Genomic DNA, 24,028 nt, shown 5'->3' with positions numbered 1-24,028 from the left:
TGGATTAGAGAACTCAAAGGAGTTTGCTGCCCAAAGCTTACTAGCTTAAATGGACAAAAAGGAGCTGAGCTGTAGGCTCTGTCAAAGACCCTTTCACAGGATAAACTAAGGTGAGGAAACACTGAAGTAAGGAAATTCGAAGTATTTTAGGTACTACCTTTAATAAATGAACCTAAAAATAAGAGATTTTTCTTCTTTTTGATATTTTTTTTCTTTTTTTCTTTTTTTCGGAGCTGGGGACCAAACCCAGGGCCTTGCGCTTGCTAGGCAAGCACTCTACCACTGAGCTAAATCCCCAACCCCCTTTTTGATTTTTATAATTTAATTTTCCTATGCATAGTGTAAAATTTTTAAATTAATAATTAAGTAGGGGGTGATCTGATCAAAACATATATGCCTACATGAAATTCCCAAATAATAGAAATAAATATCAAAAATAAGGTCGAGGTAAGCACTTACCCTGAGAAGTTTCCAGAAATCTCACTGGGAGAAGAATGACTGAGTGGTGACATAGACAGTCTGAAGCTCTCCTGGTCCTGAGAGCCAGATTTACCACTATCAGGAGAGGCGGTTTGCAAATCTACAAGAAAGGTGTATTCTCCAATAAGAACAGAAAACAGGGGCTGGGGATTTAGCTCAGCGGTTAGAGCGCTGGCCTAGGAAGCGCATGTTAGCTCAGTGGTAGAGCGCTTGCCTAGGAAGTGCAAGGCCCTGGGTTCGGTCCCCAGCTCCGAAAAAAAGAACCAAAAAAAAAAAAAAAAGAAAAAAAAAAAAAAGAACAGAAAACAGCACCAAACAGCAGTCCCACACATCTGCACTGTGAGCAGTCGCCCCGCACATCTGCACTGTGAGCAGTCACTCCACTTACCGACACTTTTAGGTAAGACTACGTGAGTGTCTTCAAAGGTGACGTGCTTGTCACCGCTGCCTGTCTCACTGACACACTCCTTCTTCCTTCCCTGTTCTATGTTATCTTGTATTTCTTCACATTGTTGTGCAATGCTAAAGGAAGGCCCTCTGGGGTCCCTTAGTGATGAGTCACTCCTGGATGCTGGTGCTGGGATGGAAACTGAGGCAGCTCCCTCACTGTTCTGCATGTCCAGTAATTCGCCAGCAGAGCACGTCACCCCCCGCATGGCTGTGTTTCTATTCTCTCTTATGTTTGTAAGAACTGAATTTGAACAAGTCATTGTTCTAAGTGATTCTTGAGTATCACTCTCTATATTTTCATCATGGAAAATAGCTGCTGTATCTTCTTCTGCCTCCCTTGTATTCGTAGCACAAACGTTCACCATACTCATGTCTTGAACAGTCTGCTGCTCGGGCACAGATAAATCCCAAATGTCAGATGTGTCTGCTGTGGAGAAGGGCCCCTGGGCTCCTTCACAGCTACTCAGTTCTGTTTGTATAAGGTATTTCTCCATATCACATGCGTTGGATCTGTTACTTTTTTCTAAATCATTAGGTAAGAAATGCGAGATGACGGAACGGTCTTGTCTCTCATCATCCTGAAAAGTCTTGCCTCTTTTATTTGTGAGTGCCTTCATCATGGCAACGAGCTGGGCAGGATCGGTACTCAGTGACACATCTGCAATGGCTGACGCAATGGTGCTTATTCTAAGGACAGAGTCTCCACCCCCAGACAGTGTGTTTTCATATTCCAGAAACTTGTTATTACTGCAGAGAGTGTCCTAGAAGTAAAAAACTTTTATTAAATTCACTAACTCCACTTACAAGGGCATGTACAGATTAGTTTAATCTTTATTCAGTGTGGTCTTCTCTTATCCAAGGGCTATGTTCCAAGGCGGCATACCAAGCTATATATATATACATGCTTATCCCTAGACAATACACAAACCTATGATAAAACTTAATTTATAGATTAGGCACAGCAAGACATAATGGGAACCACAGATATAAAACTGAGATGGGCCCAAGAGCAAAAACTATAAACTATCCATGGTAAACACATACCAAAACACGTGCCTCTGGTGACTACAGGATAGGCAATGCTAGCCTCCTGCTGAGAGCAGCTGGAACCCGACAGCTTATTTAAAAGCATCCCAGTTCCTCAGTGTGCTGGCACAGGTCTATAATCTCAGCACTTGGGACGTGGTCGGGAGATCAGCTCAGTCATCCTCAGTTACACAATGAGTTCAAGGCCAATCTGGGCAAATGAGAGGCTGTCTCAAACAAATAAGCAAATAGGAAGGAAGGAAGGAAGGAAGGAAGGAAGGAAGGAAGGAAGGGAGGGAGGGAGGGAGGGAGGAAGGAAGGAAAGTGGGAAGGAAGGTGGGAAGGAAGGAAAGAGTGGGAGGAAGAAAGTTTTATTCAACATTGTTTAATCAAGGAGACAGGTTATAATTTCTTGGATAACTGCTAATGTAACAGAAAAAAATGTATAAAATTAATAGAAAAAAACAAGCTCATATAACATACAATCCAAAAGAATACCAGTAAATAAAGAAAGCAAACTCAGAGGAAATGAGGCTTCAAACAGATTTGTGGACCAGTATGCCACTAAAGAAAAGTAGAAAGGCTGTGAAACGGATTTTTTTAAATCTTTTTCTCTGTTCTTGAAAAACATTCAAAACAAGAACAAGAGAAAATTTAAACGGCTGGCAAAATGGCTCAGTAGGTAAAGATAGTTGCCTCCAAGCTGACGACCTAAATCAATACCTGGAGACCCACATGACACACGGCAGGGAGAACTCACTCCTGCAAGTTGTCCACTGACCTTTACACAGTCTCTGAGAAACATGCAAGTGAACACAAATAAACAGATGTATTATGTTTGACTATAAAAAATTGTGGGTAAAACAGCATGACAACCCTAAGGCGAAAAGTTTGTATTTATATGGTTGATAGCAACCTTGGGAGTAAAAAACAACGGGAACAGAGGGAGATACGAATAATGGTAGCTGATCAGGCAGACAATTTTGATTTCTATGAACCTAAACTACAACCTCAAAAAATTTAAAGTAAAAATAAGACTGAAAATGAAAAGCAGATAAACATATAGTCTATAGTGGTGATGTCAAGCCTAAATAACTGAAGGGCCACACTGTAGACATTACTGAACAAAGAAGAAAGCAGCAGCTGGAGGACAGGTGTCTCCTCCCAGAGGACAAAGCGCGGTTTCAAAGACTGAACAAACCCAGATGTGCTGAAAATGTCCTAATGAAATAAATGACTGAGAGCAAAATCTGGAACACACAACAAGCAACATAAAACCAACTACTTTAAAATCTGGAGAACTGGACTGAAAAGATGGCTCGGTGGATAAGAGCATGAAATATCTAGCAAACGACCTGAGTTCGGTTCCCACACCCATGTCAAGTAGTTCAAAACTGACCACAACGCCAAAGTCCAGGGGGTAGGCACAGCACACACACACACACACACACACACACACACACACACACACACACACACGTCCAGACCCTACCCTCAACATACACATAATTTAAAAAAGAAATAACTTAAAATAGTAAAAATAAAATAAAAAATCTGGAATATCTTATAAATACTTGAAAACCTAAGTAAGTTTTTTCAAAATATGTTGAAGAGGAATGGGGCTGTCAATCAGTAGAAGAACTTGCCTAAGTATGCGTGGAGCCACGGGTTCAAGTCTCAGCACAGCCAAAATGGGAAGCATGAAGGGAAGGAGAGAGGGGAAGAGAAAAGCTTTGGCACAGGTAGACTGGGAAGGATGAAGGGAGGAAACTGAATAATGACAATATGGTGTATCATTATCATGTAACATGGAGTGAAAGCAGTGCTCTCTGGAAAATTCATGCCACCAGATAAATGTTCATATTGGGAAGATAAAACAGAAATAATTCAGTGGAAAATAATCAGTGAGCTACACATTAATCTCAAAAAGTTAGGGGAAGAAAGAGGAGCTCAAGGTCAATCTAAGCTACATTACAAGAACTTCCCCTCCCCAAAAAAATATTAATAAAAATAATGCCAGCCTAGTTGGCACACACCTTTAATCCCTGCAGTAAGGAGGTTGAGATAGTCAGATCTTGATAAGTTCGAGACCAGCCTGGTTCTCATAGTGAGTTCTAGGATAGCCAGGGCTTTATAGTGAAACCAGAGGAAGGAAAAAAATATTAAAATGTTCAACAACTTTAGAAAAAAACTAACAAAAAACAAAGGAAAATTTGCCCAATCATAAAATGTAGAGGAAAACTACAATGATTATGAAATATAAAATGTTCATGGGTCAGAAGAGTCAGTATTATAGAGATGTGAATTTTACTGTTCCATAAATTAAACTAATCTCATTAAAAGCACAAGGTTGTTGGTGGGTTAGTTCTTTGTTTTATTAAAACTATATGAAAATGATTTTAGTAGATGCCAAAGGCTTACTATCAAAGAAACAATATTTACGAGTAATTTAACATGAACAAAAACAATTAACTTGCATATCTGATTTATTAAAAAGTCAACACGTTGGTGAACTCTAGAGAAAGCATGAACTAGTTAATAAACGACATTAGATAGCACTGAAGGAAAAGGCTGGGGCTAGAGAGATGAGTAAGCAGTTAAGGGCACTGGCCCCTCTTCAGAAGACCCAGATTCAATTCCCAGCACACACGGCAGGCAGCTCACAACTGTCTGTACCTTCAGTTCCAGGAAATCTGACATCCTCACACCAATGCTCATAATAAAATTAAAGAAGTTATTTAAAAATAAAAGTTAGTGAGGAGGCTAATGAGCCAGGCATGGTGGCTCCCATGTGACATCTCAGCATTAAGGAGGCTGAGACGGGAAGACTTAGAAAGGTTCGAGCCCAGCCTGCACAGTGTAATCCATCCAAGTCTAACTATACAGTGAGCTATACAGTGAGACCTATCTTGAAGGAAAAAGGAGGGATAAGTCAGACTGGAAGAAAATAGGTAAAACTTTCATGAATGACAAAAGGATTCTACTGGAAGATGTAAAAAAAATCCAAGAAATGGAACTTCACAAAAGAAACTACCTAAAAGACCAATAAAAGTGTAAAGTGCTTAATTCCATTAGCAATCAGAGGAATACAAATGAAAACAAAGACGTCCCACTACAGAGCCACTCAAATGGTTAGGAATACCATTCTGTGAGGAGAAGACATATGTCAGCAGAAACTATCACAGACCACTGGGAGACAACGGTACTGTCTACACCAGAGAAAGTCAGACCTCATGTGAGAACCACCAGCTGCACTCAACAGAGACAGACACAGAGCAGGGGTGGTGGCGTGGGTCAGCCAACAAGACAAAGGTACTAGGTCATTTCAGCACATAAACATCCCAAACATTCGCTAACACTCATGTAACAGAACACAGCACTCTACGGAAAATGACTGTCTATATGTTCCTCTAGCAAGTAAAAACTAAAGCAAAAACAGACAAAGAAAAAGAATGCATGCTGTGAGTCTTTACACAAAGTTAAAAACAGGCAAGAATTAGAGTTCAATTCTATAACTAATATTACTAGTACACTAGTAATAAATACTGTCTAGAAGAATTTTTTTAAAGAATTCTGAATTATTGACCGTAGTCTCTATTTTTTTTTCATTCTTTTCACGATTCTGAAGGTAAATATTGAAAGTCTGCCTACTAGCCAAGTCATGAAGGACATCAGATGGGAAGAAACAAAGAGTTTCTGTACACACCTCAGTGTGCTTTTTCTTGATCTGAGACACACAAACTGTGATAATACATTCACTATAAGTCTGTGTACCTCATAAACTAATTTTAAAATGTTTCTCATTTAAAGGACACTGTAATAAAACTGAAGCCAGAAAAATAAGGGCACACATTTTCCACAGATGACCTTGGGCCACCTTATTTGAAAACCACAGCAAGGTAATCTAAGATGCCCTTTAGGGAGAGCTTGGGCTACCTCTGTCTGGCTTCTGCTGGCGGTCAGTGTCCTGTCGTCTTCATCCACCTGGGATGTTCTCTGCAGTTCTTCAGCTTCAAGTGTAACTGATCCTTTACTTAGCTGTGCCCGGGACTTTTCATTCAAGTCTCCTATAAGAAATAAACACAATATTCCATTTAAAGGCATGCATTACCCCTTTGAAATAATCTGAAAAGAAAGTACCAGTCAAAATGATTAAACGCCAAGGAAAAACAATATCCTTGTACTGTAAACGTTAGGTTGGCCTCCGTAAGAATGTCTAAATGACAGACATTTGGACAAAGGACAGACTCTGAAGGAAGTCTGTGGATTTTGATCTCCCCTAAATTACGAATATATACTAATTTAATATATTTGGGCTTCAAAAATTGATTTCAAAATTATATACTTCTTCAGAAAGATTAAAAAAATGAACTACACCCAGGCTCTTTATCCTTCGTCCTGTATTGGAATACAGGCACATCCTGGGGGTGTAGAGATGGTTCAGCTGTTAAAAAAGCCCTGGCTCTTCTTCCAGAGAACCTAGATTCGATCCCTAGCACACACAGCTGCTTCATGGGTACTAGGTAGGCATGAACATGGTACAGATACATAGACAGACAAAATAGACAGATACTTACAATAAAATAATTTTAAAAAGGATGGAGCACTATTAGTCAACTTCATAACCAAGCAGCAAAAGATATTGGATTAGCAAAAAGAAACAGCTCAGTAACTTAGCTAACCAAGAAAGTCTAACTTAAAACATTTCCTATTAGCTGAGAGTGGAAGCCCACACCTTTAGGATCTCTGAGGTCAAGGCCAGCCTGGTCCACAGAGTGAGTGCAGGTAAGCCAGGGATACACAGAGAAACCCTGCTTCAAAAAAGAAAAAGAATTCTATAGATATTACAGGAATGTTATATGTAGTCTACTTTAAATTTCAAAGCATCTCTTTAAAATCTTTCTGGATAACAAATATAATTTCTATTATTCTTTAACAGTAATAATTTAATAAGCCAAATTTAACTAGATCATTTTAAATATTCACACTTGCAATAGTAGTTTATATAAAAGTTTGAGTGAATTTTATCTCTCTTCACTACTTTCAATTGAAAGGGGAATGTGAAAAAATAAAAAATCAAATCTACAACCCATGTGGAGATCTTATAAAGCAATGTATACATCTTCACCCAGAGAACATGATCACACAATTACAAGTTAAGACAAAGGCTCCTTGAAGTCTTTCATTTAATCCATACCTGAAGAGAAACCATGGCGAAGATGAGTTACTTCTTTTTCCAAATTACTTCTTGACAAATCAGATTTTATTAACGCAACGGGTTCTCTCTCCTCTGGTGATCTAATAAAATAACCAAATGATGGCTGCAAAAATAATTAAACACAAATTAATTTTCCTTAATTTCCAACCACTTTGAAAAGCTCTAGATTACTTTATCTACTACTACTAAAACATCCAAGTAACTTCATTCTTGCCATTTAACATCAAAAAACTAGAGGCGAACTCTAAGAGTCCAGAGAGAACCTTTGGGCTGGTTATCCATGATAGCACCTGTCTGCTCATGGAAAGACCTGGGAACTACATCCACCATGGGGAGAAGAGGAGATGCTCAGACAACACCCTTCTTCAGCCACAGCTACCGTTTAACCACTGTAGCTGATGTTGTTAAGGAAGCCTTCCTATAAAGTCAGAGACAAGTCAGAAGCGGCACTTCTATCAGTCCTTCAGCCACCGTCACGAGCACTCACTGTTCACTGCTGCTCTCCTGAATGGGGCTGGTAAAAATGTAGAAACTAAATACAGCGTGTCCTGCTCTAGAGACTAACCTGAGGAAAAGGTGTCCTGAGAGTAAGCATGCTCCCACTGCCTTTCATTCACTTCCAGAAAGATCTAGGTTCAAGAAGCTTACTAAAGAGAACTGAGTTTTCACTTTTCTTACATGGCTTTCCTATCACAGATCTAAAATATGGCTTAAGATTCTAGCTGACACTCATTTGGAAGTTTCTTCCCTGGACCCAGTAAGCCGAATATATGAAATTACACAGTACTAAAGCAAAACCTTTGAGTCAGACGTCTTTTCCTAAGATCTAATGCTATGTTCATCTGTTTTGGAAGGAGGTCAGAAAGCCATGCATGGTGGCACCTGCTTGTAATCCCAACATCCACTTAGGAGTCTATGACTTCAAGCCCAGCTTACTCTACAATTTTCAGGTTAGCCAGAGCTAGCTACATCCCCTATATTAAAAAAAGAAAGAAAGAAAAGAAAAAAAGAGTTCAGAGCCCAAGTGTTGCAGTAAATTTTTTTTAAAGGCAGAACCTTTTATCCCGTTATGCCAGCCCTCACCTGCATATAGACATCAACCTACAGCCAAGTGTAATGTCACATGAGTACAATTGAACACAGACTAAGATGAGACAAAAAAACTACAAGTTCAAGGCCAACCTGGGACACTGTTTAAAATAAAGATGATATAAAAGGAATGGTTATTTTCCCATTTATTTCATAGTCTCTAAAAGCCCAATCAACCCACCTCTTTCGAGCATTTCAATTTTTAATTCACTATATGGATCAGACAGTTCAAAAGCACAGTTCCATGTTTAGGTTCTGAGGGGCTGGAGAGACAGCTCAGTAGTTAAAAGTATGTATAACTCCTGCCCAGGACCCAGGTTTGGTTCCCAGCACCAAATCTGCTAGCTCACAACTGCCTGTAACTCCAGCCCCAGGTCTGACACCCCTTCTGACCCCTACAGGCACTATATGGATGTGCACAAATGCATACACACAGACACATGCATATACACATAATTTTTTTAAATTAATTTAGGGACTGGAGAGATGGCTCATCAGTTAAAAGAACTGACTGCTCTTCCAGAGGACCCGGCAATTTTCAGCACCCACGTGACGGCTCTTGTTCACAGTTCATGTAGCTTCAACTCCAGGGGATCTCACTTCCTCTGACTTCCGTGAGTTCATTATATTGTGCCACAGTTTGGACCTGGAGTGGCCCACAGTCTATGGACTAAGGAAGTAGTGAGCAGTGTGGCCCTCCTGGAAGGTGGTGGGACTTTAGGAGGTGATTCCTAATAAAAGAAGCTGTGTCACTGAGTGCATGTCCTTGAAGGGGACATGAGGACCCCAGCCATTTCCTTCCTTGTTTCTCTCTCTCCTCTTCTGCCCTCTTTGCTTTGCTATCTCTTTTCCTTGTTTTCTCTCCCGTCCCTCACCCTAGCTCCCTCCTGGCTGCCATGAGGTCCAGTTTCCTCGGCCACACCCCTGCTGGGATGTTAAGTGCTGACACAGGCTCAAAACAACAAAGCCAAACCACCATGGAGTGAAACCGTAACTCAAAGGAAACCCTCCTTTGTGCAAACGGATCCCAGCCACTTCACCTCCATCTCACTAGGAAGCTGACACATGCTCTAATCCACACTCCGCAATAAAAATTTAAGTCATGTCGTAACTCAAATCCCCTATGTAGAATAAATCTTGAATCCTTGCACCTTCATGTTTCAATTAAGTCATACTTGCCCCCAGCCTTCACCTCCTCTCTTCCCACTGACTAAGCCTCTGCCGTCTGTTCCTCCTGTGTTTTACTGTTCACCATGCAGGCTCCTGGCAAAGGCAGTGGCAATGTGGAACTGGACCTAGACAACATGACCAAGCTATTCTGACTGAGATGCCCACCAACGTCCTACCCCACTTACCTTCGCCCCAGCCCCTCACACTAGCTCTGTCTGCCTTTGATGAACCACTCTGATACCTGTCTCTGGGCCTCACCCACGTGGTTTTCCTTTACCAGGAACACTGTTCCTCTGGATCTCTGTATGGCTGCCTCTCTGTTCTGTGTCATCCCCTCAGACAACATTCTAAATGCAGCGTGAAACAGCTTCTGCTCAGTCATTCCTTTTAATGCTCACCACAACATGAACTGCTTGCATTTTAAAACTCTATATAACTATCACTTTTTTAAAATCAAAACATTCCAACATTTTAAAAACATCTTGCAGATGGCTAGAATAAATGAATCCTAGAATTCTTCCTACCAATCGACCATAATACCAAAAGTTACTCGGTGCATAGCTGTGTTAACTACTTCATATGTAGCAACATGTTTCAGTCTCACAAAATCCCAGAAATAGCATTACACTTTAGAAATGGAGAAATTAGGGCACAGAAGACAAACCATTCAGTGTCATAGAGCTAGTTAAAAAGCAGAACCAAAACTGAAACCAGGTCTGACTGACCACAAGTCCTAAGATTAACCACCATTCTGACAATGTCTAGAATATGTAGCTATATTCTAAAAAGACCATTACAACACTCAAAGTAAAAGAAACCTGGTATCGTGGCTGTCTCTACAAAAATATGTTGAGGTTTGGTCTCCAAGATTATGAGATGGTAGGGTCTCTCAGAGGCTTTTGTTCTAAGAGGGATGTGCCCTCAGAAAAACATTAGGGTAGGTCTCAGAAAAGTGGTCAAGTAAAGCCAAAAGAGGGTTATTTAAAGTAAGTTTGGTTCTATTCGCTTTCTCTGACACACATCTCTTTCACACATGCCCACTTCCCCACTAGCAGCTGCTACAACAGCTTATCCAGTCGTGGGTCTTGTGGTCCAGCAACACACAATGGACCTAAGTGAATTTCGCCACTTCCCACACATTTCATACTTACTCTTTTCACATCCTTACCACCACCAAGGCAACCAAGAGCTTCAGATCTTTCTGCAAAGAACTCTCCTAATGACAGGCGTAGATAGCTGCCATCGTCTTTATCAAACTCTGATGTGCCAAGTGATTTTCTCAATAAATGGTAATTAACTGTTGCTACCCAGGATGCATCGCCAAGTGCCGCCGAAGTGTTCTGAACATCTATTTTTTCATCCTAGAAAAAAATAAAGTTATTGTTTCTTTTTTTCCTCAACAAGACTTCTTATTTTTCTAATGTGTGAAAGTAAAAATAAAGAAACTAGGAAAACTTAAAAGCTAACTTTTTCAAAATGTGGTAAAAAAACATTTATATAGACTTAAGGATGAATAACTACAGAAGTATTTTTGTATCTGTGTTACAATATGGACTGTCTCAATAAGTTACTTAATCAAACACTGTCACACATTAGAATATACACATCTTTACCACACACAATAGGATTACCTTCTATAAGCCAGATTTTTTAAAAGCACAGAGATATCCATGGAAATTTTAGAAATGATTTTAAGTAAGTTAAAGATACGCTTAGGATCTGGAGAAATGGCTCAGTGGTCAGGAGTGTGAACTATTTCCTATAAAGGACCCAGCACCCACAACTAGCTGGGGTTCATGGTTGCTTGCAATTATAGCTCCAGAGAGATGTGTCCCACTAGCCTCGGTAGTGACCTACTTATGCACATATTTACATAACCAAAAGTAACTTTTTAAAATTCTTTTTTAAAAGTTAGGTCACTAGCCAGACAATGACAACATCACCTTGGTCCCCAGGACATATGGTAGAAGAAGAAAATCAACTCCCAAAAGTTGTCCTCTGACCTCTACCCATGTGCCAGCCCACACATCCCACCCCTCCCACAGGACTCAATAAACAAACAAAAAAGGTCAGTTCTTGTTCTGTTGTTTTTGCTACTGCGTACAGCACTGAAAATGAAGGCTCTATGTACCAGGTAACTTCTACACCTGTAACCTAATTCCCTTACAAAGATATATTTTAGCCTATCAGTTTTCAGCTAGTAACAGAACAAATGAGTTAAAGATACTATACATGAAAAAAAATTTAAAGTAATTCTATACTAACTGCTATGGGGAGGTTTTTTTTTTTATCTAAATTTAAATTAATACAAGAAGGACTTAAATTTAGGTTGGAACAAGTAATTTCAAACCTGTATAAATGGATGTTCTTTATTGAATTCTTCTTCATCTTTTGCAATTAAATCCAATGCGTCAGCTTAAAGAAAAACAAGTTTATATAATTACATTTATATTAGCATACACAAAAAGCAAATTTAAAAATGAAATAATAAGAAAACACTTTGTTATGGGGACGGGTGCATATATGGGGGAGGTGTACCCCTGCAGGTATTCCTGTCAGCTATAGAGGCCACAAGTCACCTTCAGGTGTCTTTCTCTAGTGCTCTAAGTCTTATTTTTGAGAAAAGTCTCTCTGAACCTGAAGTTCACTTCTCCAGTATCCTGTCAAGCCCTAGCACCTGCCCATTTTACCCAGCCCTCACTGGGGTTACAAGTGCGTGCCTCCAACCGCCTTCCGACCCACGTGTTGCACGAACACTGGGAATCGGAACACAGACGCTCCTGTTGTACAGCAAGCACTTTTATCCTTTAGGCCAACTCCCTAGTTCATGAAATACAAATTAAGTATGTAAAGCTTCCATTCACATGATTTATACAATTATATTAAGTATGTAAGGTTGTCAAATTTCCATTAAAATGCACACCACTGTGACTGATTTCAGTTGTGAAAATCTGCCCTAGTTGATTTGTGGAAAGTATTTACAAGTGATTCCAACTGAGGGCAAGCAGGACAGCATGTGCCCAGACCCAGTCATTCAGGAAGCTGAGGGACAAGAATCACTTGAGCCCAGAGCAATGACAACAACCTGGCCAATAGCAAGACTTCTATCCATAGTAAGAAAAGTTCCAGACTCATGAAATGGCTAAGTAGGTAAGTAAAGCACTTCCCATGCAAGCAGGAAGATCTAAGTTCAAATCCCAAATATCCATAAAAAAGCCAGACACAGCAGCAAACATGTCTATGATGCCTGTGTGCTGCAGGGATACAGGAAAATCTGGAAGCTCATGGGCCAGCTCAGAAGTGAATAAGAGGGTAAGAGAAACCCTTATCTAAATTAAAAAAAAAAAAAAAAAAGACAAACATCTGAGGTTGTCCCAATCCCCATCCACATGACGCACAAGATGCAACCGTGTGTGACTATCCACATATGCACACACACATCATACATACAATGCTCACATACACAAATAAAATAAATACTCATTCTTGAAATTAAGCAAGGCTCTGATTAATTTAAGCTTTAAAATGTTGAGTACACACAAATTAAGAATTTTATCTGAGAGGGTGTGATGGCATAGCCTTGAATCCCAGCACAAGGAAGGCAGAGCAGGTAGACCTCTGTGAGTTTGAGGCCAGCCTGGTCTACATACTGAGTTCTAGGGAGTCAGAGCTATGTAGAAAGAACCTGTCTCAATGTCTCAAAGAGCCAACAAAAAAAAAAAAAAAAAAAAAAAGGAAAAATGGAAAAAAAGAAAAAAGGAAAGAGAGAGAGAGAGAGAGAGAGAGAGAGAAATCTGTCTAGAACTGGAGAGATGGCTCAGTGGTTAGCAGCATGTACCACTCGTCTGGGGACCAGAGTTCAAGCCACTATCAGGTGACTCACAATCACCTCTAACTCCAGCTTCAAATGCGATCCAACTTCTCTGTCGGCACCTGCGCTCATGTGTACAAACCTATACAGACATGCATAGAACTTTAAAAATAACAAAAATAAATCTTTAAAAAAGAAAAGAAGAAAGAAAGCTGTCTATGTATACCCAGGCTTTTATCTGACTGAAAAGCCTCTTTACAAGTTAGTTACAAAGACAACTGCTAGATTGCCTGTGTACTTGTGTGGTCAGAGTCCCACACCCCAACACAACAGGAAACAGGTCTCCTATCTGACCATAAAGACCCTCAGGAGAGCCTTTGTTCTCATGAGGGTATGAGGTGCCTGATCACACATCCTAGGCTCTAGGCCAGGGAAACCAGAATGCTGAGCTCTACCGAAGGGGATTTTAAACGTTCATGAGACCAGGGCCTGGCCTGCTTGTCTGAGGCCTCCGCCTGCTACTTCAAGATTGTGAAGAATGAATCCAAAGGGAAAGTTCACTCATGACCCAAACAAGGACATGGCTCTCTCACGTACCCACAAAGGACTAATTAGATTCAAACTGTCCTTTTGGACAAGTAGACAGTCTCATGTTAAAAACTTGAGAGACAAAGAAGAACAGACACAGTTCTCCTAGTCAGGAGAATCAGAGTGCCCAACTCAGCCAGCAACTCTGTCGGAATGCTGCTGTGTGTATCTGCTGAAGCAATCGCCAAAACAGAGGACGACTGAACATGAGGAGCCTCGAGGCCCCAGAACCAGATGCAAATATTACAAGGCATGTCGACGAGTCTCTGTGAGTCTACTGCTGAAGAGCTAAAACTCCATGGCAAAATGTGAAGCAGCAGCCTACCAACTCTAACAGCCTAGAAAGGAGGAGGAGAAACTCAGCCCACAGGAAGGTAACAGAGGAACCTTAATTCGCTCGCATGAGTTAAACGTCACACAATGTTTACTCCACTGGCCTGATACCTCAAATACTGTCTATTATATTTCAAAGTCCTTTTTCTAAGGAATCTCCCATTTAATCTGCAATGCGCTAGTGTTGCCTTTTCTACCCCTCAAAAATCATCCATGGACATTAAAGAGGAAGAATTTCAGACTTTTAGAAAAATATAAACCTAATTATCAGCTAACCTAAAATAATAATCTCATTTGTCACCTAACTTCTCCACTGGTTAAATACTACAGCAGTCCTCTTCCCCTAAAGTTCAGCTGCTATAACAACAAGAGGTACTGAATGTGTTTCCTTCTACCAAACCTTTTAACTGTTTGCTACATCCCTTGTATTAAAGAATTTTCAGAATGCAATTTCAGAAGGGATTTTGTATGATTGACAAGCCAACTAGATTCAAACCATCATCATAAACAAAGAGTCTGGCACAATAAAAGAGGTTATCTCCATACTTACAACCAGATCTGAAGTCTTCATTCATTTCATTATTTGGAGACATCTGTACACCTTGTTGATCAATAAAAGATGTGTAGTAGGCAAGGTCAGTGACCCATTTGCCATCCTCATTTTGGTAGACTACATTCTGTGAGAGATCTGTATCTAAAAGAGTAAATTCCAAAACCATTGAAGGATGCATTTAACAACTAACGTATCTAACAATAGTCTCCTCAAAATTGGTTTAAAAAAGGAAAATCCATTTCCCCAAAAAGAGAAATACCTTTGATGGCAACAAGACAAGTTTACCTACAAGTTTATAAGAATGAGGTATAATGGGGGGAAAGGAAGGTACATTTGCACTAGATGTCTGCTTAACATTATTATTTCTGAGCAACAATCATGCAATACTAGTATATTTTAAAAATCGTTAAAACCCCTAATAAAATCAGGAGAAGCTCATGGGGTCCTGTGCTACCCAGGGGAACCTCTGGCACTCAAGGGCTGATGCGAGGGGAAGAGGAAGTTTTCTTTAGTAATGTAGCTACTAGGGAGTTACTTATACTTCAGAGAACAAGCTCAAAACCATGCTTACTGGCTCTGATCAAACCCTGAGGAACACAAAACAAAACCAAACAAGACATGAAGGTGGGATGGGGTCTTGGGGGGGAGGACTTTGTAGGAGTAGAGGGTAAGAGAGGGTAGAGGGGTGAATGTGACCACATGTTTAGCCTGAGGTTTTTCTGGGACTCATAACAGTGGGAGTGGGGCTGTCTCTGACTCTTTTGCCTGCTTTTTTGGGATGCTGTTCCTCCTATGGGCTACCTGTCCAGTCCTGATATGCTATGTGCCCAGTATTGTACCTTCTGATGGCCTGCTCAGCTGACATCCCTAGAGACCTGCTCTTTTCTGAAGGGAAATAAGAAGTGGAGCTAGAAGTGCGACAGAGAGAATGAAGGGAGGGGAGAGGAGGCCATACTCAAAATATACTGTTTATGAATAAAACAATGTTAAAGAATATTTTTGAAATCCATAAAAACATTTAAATACTTCAACATAAATAATCAGAGTTCTATGTGGAAGCTTAGCCTAAGCATCTTGCACACTTCCCTAATTCCATTTAACGTCAAATAGTCTACTTACCGTCATTAGTCTTTGCACCGGACTCATAAAATTCACATGCTCTCCTTTCACAAGTTGGTGACCAAACAGTATCAGGAGAATTAATTCCATTGTCGCCATTAGCATCCAAAGATGCAATGTTCCCATCTCTTTGAATAGACACTGTAGGAGTCTCTGTATTTAAGCATCTATCCACATTCAGGACTGTTCCTAAATCTGGAGCCAAATACTTGTTTTGTTGGGGAGATTCTGAATCCTGTTTTATGTAGTCCGCTGGGTCAAAGCCACCTTTTGTTTCATTTGTGCAGTGATGATAAGTAGATCTGAGAACCTCATCCACAGCATGCAGCCTCCTCATCAGAACAGCCTCTCCTCCACATTCCTTTAAGAATTATTATTAGTGGAACATCAGTAAGCTTAGTTTCACACTCATTTTAACATTTAATGATCAAAGCCATGCAACTGCTTTCAAATGCTCATTGGTAAGTCAATGCCCTCAGAGTACTTGGTGTATCCTGGACTACATACGAGCCAAAGCTAAGCATCTCCAAAGCCCAACTGTACAACGTGCTCAGGCTCGACTCTTCTCAGATGAGCTGTGGGCATGACAAGTTCTCAACTTGGTTATCACAACTTAAAAAGATAAAATAAAGAAGAGAAGGATACATAGACTGACAAATACTAATGTGCCCTCTCAGCTGGGGTCCAAATGAACTGGAAGAATCCAGAAGCTTTTCAATCTTTTTAAAGACAGATTGGGTCTGTCTGCCAATATATTGTCAGAAAGCCTCAAAGTAAGAAGCCCAGGACCAAGGCACCCAGATTCGGCATCCTGTCACTGACTCAACTCGTCCTACAACTCAAACACCGATGCCCTGCTCTGAAGAGACCGCACACTAAGAAAAGGCAGAAGAGGCAGCAAAGCATGTTCAACTTTTGGCCAAGAGAATGAAAAAAGCCAAAGAAAGACACCAGGAACCAACTGCCAGGAAAGAGATGCTATCCTTCCTTATTCTGACTGCAGTCAAAGACAAGTAACAAGTAAGTGATCAGACCTTAAACAAATGTGGTCCTAGCAATCGCACATCAACAGACTGACAAACCAAAAGCAGGCCTCTCTGTGCATCAGGTAACAAGACAGAACTGTAAATTCACATTTGTAGTTACCAATAAAAGTCTCTACAAAAGCAAACCCATTAGTGTGACAAGCTGCATAAAACTAGTATAAATAAAAGCCTTCAAGAAGTGAGCCAGGTGGCCAGGTGGTACAGGCCTTTAATTACAGCATTTAGGAGGCAGAGGTAGGTGGATCTCTGAGTCCAAGGCCAGCCTAGTCTAAATTGTAAGTTCTAAGACACCCAGGACTACAAAAAAAAAAAAAAAAAAAGAAGAAGAAGAAGAAGAAGAAGAAGAAGAAGAAGAAGAAGAAGAAGAAGAAGAAGAAGAAGAAGAAGAAGAAGAAGAAAGCCGTCCATTGAAGGACTGCATCTCCTCAAATCACTTGCCAAAACAGCTCTTCTTGATGGCTCAGCGGTTAAGAGCACTGACTGCTCTTCCAAAGACCATGAGTTCAACTCCCAGCAACCACATGATGGCTCACGACCATCTATAATGGAAAACAACGCCCTCTTCTGGTGTATGTGAAGACAGTTACAGTGTAACTCATATACATAAAATAAAATAAATTTAAAAAAAAAAAAAAAAAGGAAGGCGTCAGAAATGCCTGCCATGTTCCAAGACAGGAAAAGCCAGGTGGCATCAGAACAAAGAAAAAAGTCTAACATGGAAACATCCCTGAGCAAGGTTTAAAAACAATGTTTGCTTTGGGTTTTTTGTTTCTCTTTAATGTTTAGACAGGTTCCCATGTGTCCCGTATGTGCAGGTATGAACTCAGCTATACGGCTGAACTGACTTTCAAGTCCCAACCCTCTCACCTCTAGCACCACACCCAGCCATGTGCTTTACTAATGACTACATACTAGGTTAAAGAACTTTTCAAAGGAATAACTAAATGCATGACATCAAATGCTTAAAGCCAAGAAAATGTGTGATAGTGATGCCGACAATACCTACAATGGACACAAACCACAGAAATAGTAATTTTATATTTTTTCAGTATTTTTCAGAGGTCAACAATTTTCTTCTGAAAATCTGGTATCATACAAACATGAGAGATTACTATGAAGTTAAATAAAATGTCCATCAACTTAACCAGGTATGGTGTCATGGAACTCTAATCCTAGCAACTGGGGAGGTGGAGGCAGATGGATGAGAAGTTCAAGGTCCTCCTCAGTTCCACAGTGAGTTGTAGCCTGGTCTACATGAAACCATATCTCAAAACAAAACAACATAAAAAAAAAACCCTAATAAGTCAGTGATTACAAGGTCAAATTTCTTCATAAAAACAAACAAAAACAAAAACAAAGATTAGAACATACCTGACTGGAATTACTTATAGGGAACTTAAAAACATTTTCTGGTGACTCCTGGCCTCCTGCTTCATATATCATGCCTGGAATGGCTAGTTGTTCAAAATATGCTTCTAAATGATCATCATAAAATTCTTCATCATTAATATCATCATCTATTGATAAAGAAAAATGGAAAATAAGATAGGTTTTCAAGTAAAAACTGAACTACACGTAATTTTTAATCATAAGGGCTGATAAAACATGGCAGGGTAGTAGATGATATAATTTTATTTTAATGCCAAGCATAAGAAAACTATTGTAAAGCCAGATGAGGCGGCGTATACTTAGAATGTAGGAACAGGGTTGGAAAGATGGCTCAGCAGTTAAGAGAACAGGCTACTTTTCCAGAGGACCTGGGTCAAATTCCCAGCACCCACATGGCAGCTTACAACTATTTGTAACTTCTGTTCCAGGGGCTCTGACACCCTCAAACAAACATACATGCAGGCAAAACATTCATGTACATTAAATAATAAATGAAAGGGAGGAAGGAAGGAAAAAGTTTGGAAAGTCAAGGCCACCCTGATCTAGAGAACAAGTTTCAGGATGGTTACAGTTACATGAGAGTCTGTCTCAAAAAAGAAAAGAAAGCAATCAGGGAAGGGAGGAGGGTTTAGGATACAATGGTAGAGTGCTTGTTTAACATGCAGGAGGTCAGACCACAGAAGAAAAGAAACAAGACAGAGAGAGATTGACTGATACAGTTATCTATGACGCAGGAGGATCCTGAACTCAAGGCTAGTGTGAACTACACGGTATAAACTTTCCTCTCGACAATTAAACAAAAACAATGCCTTTAATGGCAAGACTCAGAGGCAGAGGCTGGCAGATCTCTATGAGTTTCTGGGCTGCCTAATCTACCTAGGGAGTTCTAGACAAGCCTACATAGTGAGAGCCTGTCTGAAAAAAAGTAAAACCATAAATCTTGCTACTCAGAATAGTCAGCAGAAAGCCAGGCATGATGGCATAGGCCTTTAATCCCAGCACTCAGGAGGCAGAGACAGGTGGATCTCTAGTTTGAGCCCAGCCTGGTCTACAGAGTTCAAGGTTACAGCCTGGTAACAGCCAGGTCTGTTACACAGAGGAACCCTATCTCAAAAAACAAAACAAAGCAAAACAAGTCGAGAGTCTTGTTACAGGCAGAAGGGAAAGACAAAGGAGAAAATGACCAAAAGTGTACTAACTACTGCAATACAGACAGAAAGTGACGTGGCAAAGAAAAGCAGAGAGCATCGCTCATTCTGTAGTACCAGAGGAATCGTCCAAGTTTGACAGTGTTAAAAGTTTCTCATTGTCTAAGAGGCTGGTATGGCTGAAATCGCTGTTTGGATTCTTGGCTTCAAGATACTTCTTAGCATCAGGCATGGCAATCTAAAAGGAAACAAATGGTACAAGGCTACAAAAAAGTCCACGTATTTAATCTGCAATGCAGTTAAAAAAATGAAAGATGCACGTTAGTCAATGCAGAATTGTTTTCCATGGACGAGTACCATCCCTTCTTGCCCTACTCTACTCCCCTGCTCTGACCCACTAGTCAAAGAGCAGGGCACTATCAAACTACCCCCACAGCATACAGATTCAGTAACGTGGTCAACGTACACACAACTGAACGCAGGCAATACAAGGCTTGCTCCAGGAAGTGAATGCACTGCGGAAGCCGGAGTAAGCACCCTTAATCCAGGCAATCTCCCCATCATTATCTAGAACTACCTATTTCTCTTCTCTCCCACCCAAGGACCAGCCAACACTAAAGGGCATGAGTGGGTTACCACAAACAGTGACAGCCCAGCCCTTGTCCCATTTGTTTCACACTAATGTTAAATATATACTAAAACCATGCAAAATGTGTCTAATATTGAGATTAAAACCACAGCATGTTAATGTGACTTTACATTTACACAGGACGGGACTCAGCTAGTCCAATAAAGACACACGTTAGTGCCAGGACCTCTACTTTATTATTTTTGAGACAGGGCTGTACTATGTGGCTGGCTTGGAACTTGACATGTAGAACAAGCCTGAAGTTATAGAGATCTGCTGGCCTCTGGAGTGAGAGACTCAAAAGTGTACACAACCACATCTAGACAGAACTGTATTTGACTCTCCTCATCACTAAAGGTAAACCACTCCTACCTTTGGTTTTTGAGGCAGAGGGTAACGATTAGTGTTTCAACCTGATAGAAGTTAGACTCACCTAGGAGGTAGGTCTCTGGGGTTATCTACTATGAGTACCCTATTAATAAATGCAGAAGGACCCACCTCCTGTAGGTGGCACCACTCCCTAAGCAGGGAATCCAAGATAGTATAATTAAAATCCCAGCACTCTTGAGGCAGAACACAGGGAGGCCGAGTTCAAGACCAACCTACACAGTGAGTTCCAGGATAGCCAAGACTTCATAGAGACATCTTGTCTCAAACAAAACAACAACAAAACCGTAGAGAAAGCAATCTGGGCGTGAGCATGCACACATTCGCGCTCTGACTACGGGTTTCCTGTAACCAGCTCACTAAGCTTCAGCTACTGTAAGTCCCAGTCATCATGGACTAGAGTGTAGAGCTACGGGCTAAGATAAACCCTCCCCCTTGTTTTCAAAGGGCACTTTCACCACAGCAGCAGGAAGAGAAACTGAGACAGAGTCTGCCCATATAGCCCAAGCTGCCTCAAATTTATAGCAATTTTCCCACCCCAACCTCCCAAGTGCTAGGAATATTGGAATATACCACCAAGCACTACTAAATTTCCATTTTTTCTGTAAAAGTTCTGTTATGTACAAGCTTCTATAGTTCTCTGTGTGTGTATGTGTGCATGTGCCTGTGTGTATGTGTTTAATAAAAACTTTTACTCCAATATAGCAGGGTATGTGTGTAATATAAACTTTTACTCCATCACAGAGTTCTAGAAATTGATAATATATAAAAATTTACCTTGTGGTCTTGATTATTTATCCATGATTTTAAGTGAAAATCAAGAGCTGAATCTATTAAACAAAAAAAAAAAAATGAAGGGAAAAATTGTTTTTCAACTTAATCATATTTAAAAGCAACAAATAAAAGAACTAAACAGTTTTTATTTTGAAACAGAATAGATAATACAGGATGATAATACAGGAATCCATCACTGGTCAACTAAAACTCAAAAACTATTAGAATGGGATATCATAAATTACACAGTGCCATAAAATTTGAGTATCACTCTGAGACTGCAAAACTAACTTTTTAATAATAAGAGATTTAGTAAAGGGGAGAGAAATGACTTCCATATGAGGCAGACAGACAAGTCCAAGTACAGAAATAAGCTGTAAGTAACAGGCCTCCCTCACTTCAACAAACCTGGCACACAGGGAAAACAAATGACCCTCACGTGTCAATTCAAACATATCAATAAGGCCTGCCATGCCAGAGCGCAAGCTAAGAGTTAAGCTTACCAAGTGGTAAGAGCACTGTAATCACGCACAAAGGGGAACACTTAGAGAAGCAGTCGAAACATATAGAAGCTCTACGACACTGGAAACTTTACAAAGTCAGGAAGAGTCAGTCAGCATACGTAAGTACAAGGAGAGTTCTGGAGTACAGCTCAGTGGCAGCTTGCTGAGCACGTGTGAGACTAAGTTTGTCCCCCAGGCACCGTGAGTTAGAACTGTCTCTGCTCCCTGCCACCCAGAGTCACAGACTTGGCCTCTCTCCAGGCCCACAGCAACGCAACCAGCCAAACACGGACAGAGGGTACAGAAACCACAAACTACAGTAAATCCTTTCTCCAACTAAGGCTTTCCAGAAATTTGTCACAATTAAGAAGTCTGATTAGTATATATCCTAGTCTATTTGATTGTTTTAAGTTCAGTCAACTCATTTCCAAAACAGGTCACCATTTCTTTTCTCTCTCTTCATTGTTGTTGTTTTTATTATTGGTTTGGGTCTTTTGTTGTTGTTGTTGATTTGGTTTTTCTTTTTGTTTTTGTTTTTGTGTTTTAAACAGGGCCTCACTACATAGTCCTGACTATTCTGGAAGCTATATAGAACCTCAGGCCTCAAACTAAAGAGATTCCCCTCCCTCTGCCTCCTCAGGTCGGGATTAAAGTGTGTGCTCCCATACCCAGCCACCATTTTCTATTTCTACCATCAAAGTTTGAGCTTCAGTTTCTGCAAATCTTCAACAATGCTTGCTGTTTTCCTTTTTCAGTTTTTTTGACTCTATGTGATTAGTGTTTTGTCTGTCTGTATGTCTGTGCACGCGTTTGCAGTTCCCTCAGACCTCAGAAGAGGTGCTGGGTCTCTTTAAAGCGGAGTTACAGATGGCAGTGAGCTGCCACATAGACAGGAGGAATCAAATCTGGGTCCCTCAGAGAACAGCGAGTGCTCATCTCACCAGCCCCATTTTCATCTTTTTGATATATCTATTTTGGGTATGAAGCAGTATCTCATGATTTTGACTTGCTTTTCTCTGATGACTTACGTTAGGAAGTACCTTTCTGTGTGTTTACCGGCCAATGTGTACAATAGAGAAATGCCTACTCAAACCCTTTACATATTATCTTTCCAATTTTAAAGTCCTTTATATATTCTGAATACTAGTACCTTTCTGTATATATAGTTTGTAATTAATACATACAGAAAATATTTTATATTTTAAACATATATGTATTTATATACAGAAAAAATATTTTCTACATCTTTGGCTGTTTTGCCACTTTCTTGACAGCTTACAAGTGTAGCTGACACAAATCTCTTCTATCTTCATAGAGAACTGGCAGTTTACATCAGGAGAACACAAACACACCTAACAGTTCTTCAAACTATAAATGTGTGTTTGCTCACCAATCTTCTGACACTCAAACAAGGTATTGTAAGTTCTGAACTGCAGCTTCAATTTCTACTATTGCTGCAGTAAACCAAAAGTGTATAGTTTTCAGTTTCCAGCTTTGAGTTCTTTCACAAAGAAAAAGAACAAGTTGAGGGAGGAGAAGAAACACAGGTGTGGTGAGACACATTTGCATCCTGGCATTCAGGAAACTGAGGCAGGAGGATTGCTACAAGTTAGTGAGAGCCTTGGCTACACAGCAAGGTACAAAGCCAGTCAGAGGTCATAGCAAAACTGTCCTCGGGGTTGGGGATTTGGCTCAGTGGCAGAGTGCTTGCCTAGGAAGCGCAAGGCCCTGGGTTCGGTCCCCAGCTCCGAAAGAACCAAAAAAAAAAAAAAAAAAAAACTGTCCTCAAGAACCACAAGGGGCACAAAAAAAAGGGCAAGAATTTAGCGTACCACACAGGAAGCACCGCAGGAGCATGCTGTAATTACTGACAGAGCCTCACGCTTTCCTATTTTAAAATACTTTCCTATTTTAAAATAATTTTTAATTATAATTTTGAGTATTTTAAAAGTCCACGCTTGGGGTTGGGGATTTAGCTCAGTGGTAGAGCGCTTGCCTAGCAAGTGCAAGGCCCTGGGTTCGGTCCCCATCTCCGAAAAAAAAAAAGAAACACCCAAAAGTCCACGCTTGACTGTCTTATAAACCAGAGTTTATTTTAGACTCTCTAATTTATCCATTATATTAATACAGAAGTAAGTTTCAGTTGGTGGGAGAAGAGAGAAGAATACTAGCAATGGAGTCTCTGCGATGAACAGAAAAGTGCTTCACCTACCAACAGCATGGTTCCCAAGGCAAAGGAAAGCCACCAAGAGAGCTCTACCATGCCAAAGCTCTGTGGTTACCACAGGGCAAAAGCAGAAGACAGATGCTAAGCAA

At 40.4% G+C, this 24,028-nt stretch overlaps 1 protein-coding gene across 6 annotated transcripts in view; it reads right to left on the bottom strand.

The window, feature by feature from the left end:
• Cep192 (centrosomal protein 192) overlaps nt 1-24,028 on the bottom strand; it is an 84,449-nt gene that overhangs the window by 54,706 nt on the left and 5,715 nt on the right. For 5 of the 6 annotated variants that reach the window (XM_056984938.2, XM_063277311.1, XM_063277312.1 and 2 more), the window contains exons 6-16: nt 21,213-21,265; nt 19,538-19,658; nt 18,255-18,400; nt 15,838-16,198; nt 14,716-14,859; nt 11,784-11,848; nt 10,585-10,794; nt 7,154-7,277; nt 5,893-6,023; nt 869-1,691; nt 460-580 (exon numbers count right to left, since the gene is read on the bottom strand). In XM_056984938.2, coding sequence (XP_056840918.1) covers nt 460-580; nt 869-1,691; nt 5,893-6,023; nt 7,154-7,277; nt 10,585-10,794; nt 11,784-11,848; nt 14,716-14,859; nt 15,838-16,198; nt 18,255-18,400; nt 19,538-19,658; nt 21,213-21,265 — 2,299 coding nt within the window. Of the gene's footprint in view, nt 1-459; nt 581-868; nt 1,692-1,974; nt 2,143-5,892; nt 6,024-7,153; nt 7,278-10,584; nt 10,795-11,783; nt 11,849-14,715; nt 14,860-15,837; nt 16,199-18,254; nt 18,401-19,537; nt 19,659-21,212; nt 21,266-24,028 lie in introns of those variants that run through there. The other variant, XM_056984942.2, reaches the window with a different exon arrangement.

Source organism: Rattus norvegicus, chromosome 18 (assembly GCF_036323735.1).
Source record: "Rattus norvegicus strain BN/NHsdMcwi chromosome 18, GRCr8, whole genome shotgun sequence".
Taxonomy (NCBI): Eukaryota; Metazoa; Chordata; class Mammalia; order Rodentia; family Muridae; genus Rattus; species Rattus norvegicus.
Note: the sequence above shows the minus strand (reverse complement) of the source record. Positions and strands in the feature narration are given on the sequence as shown.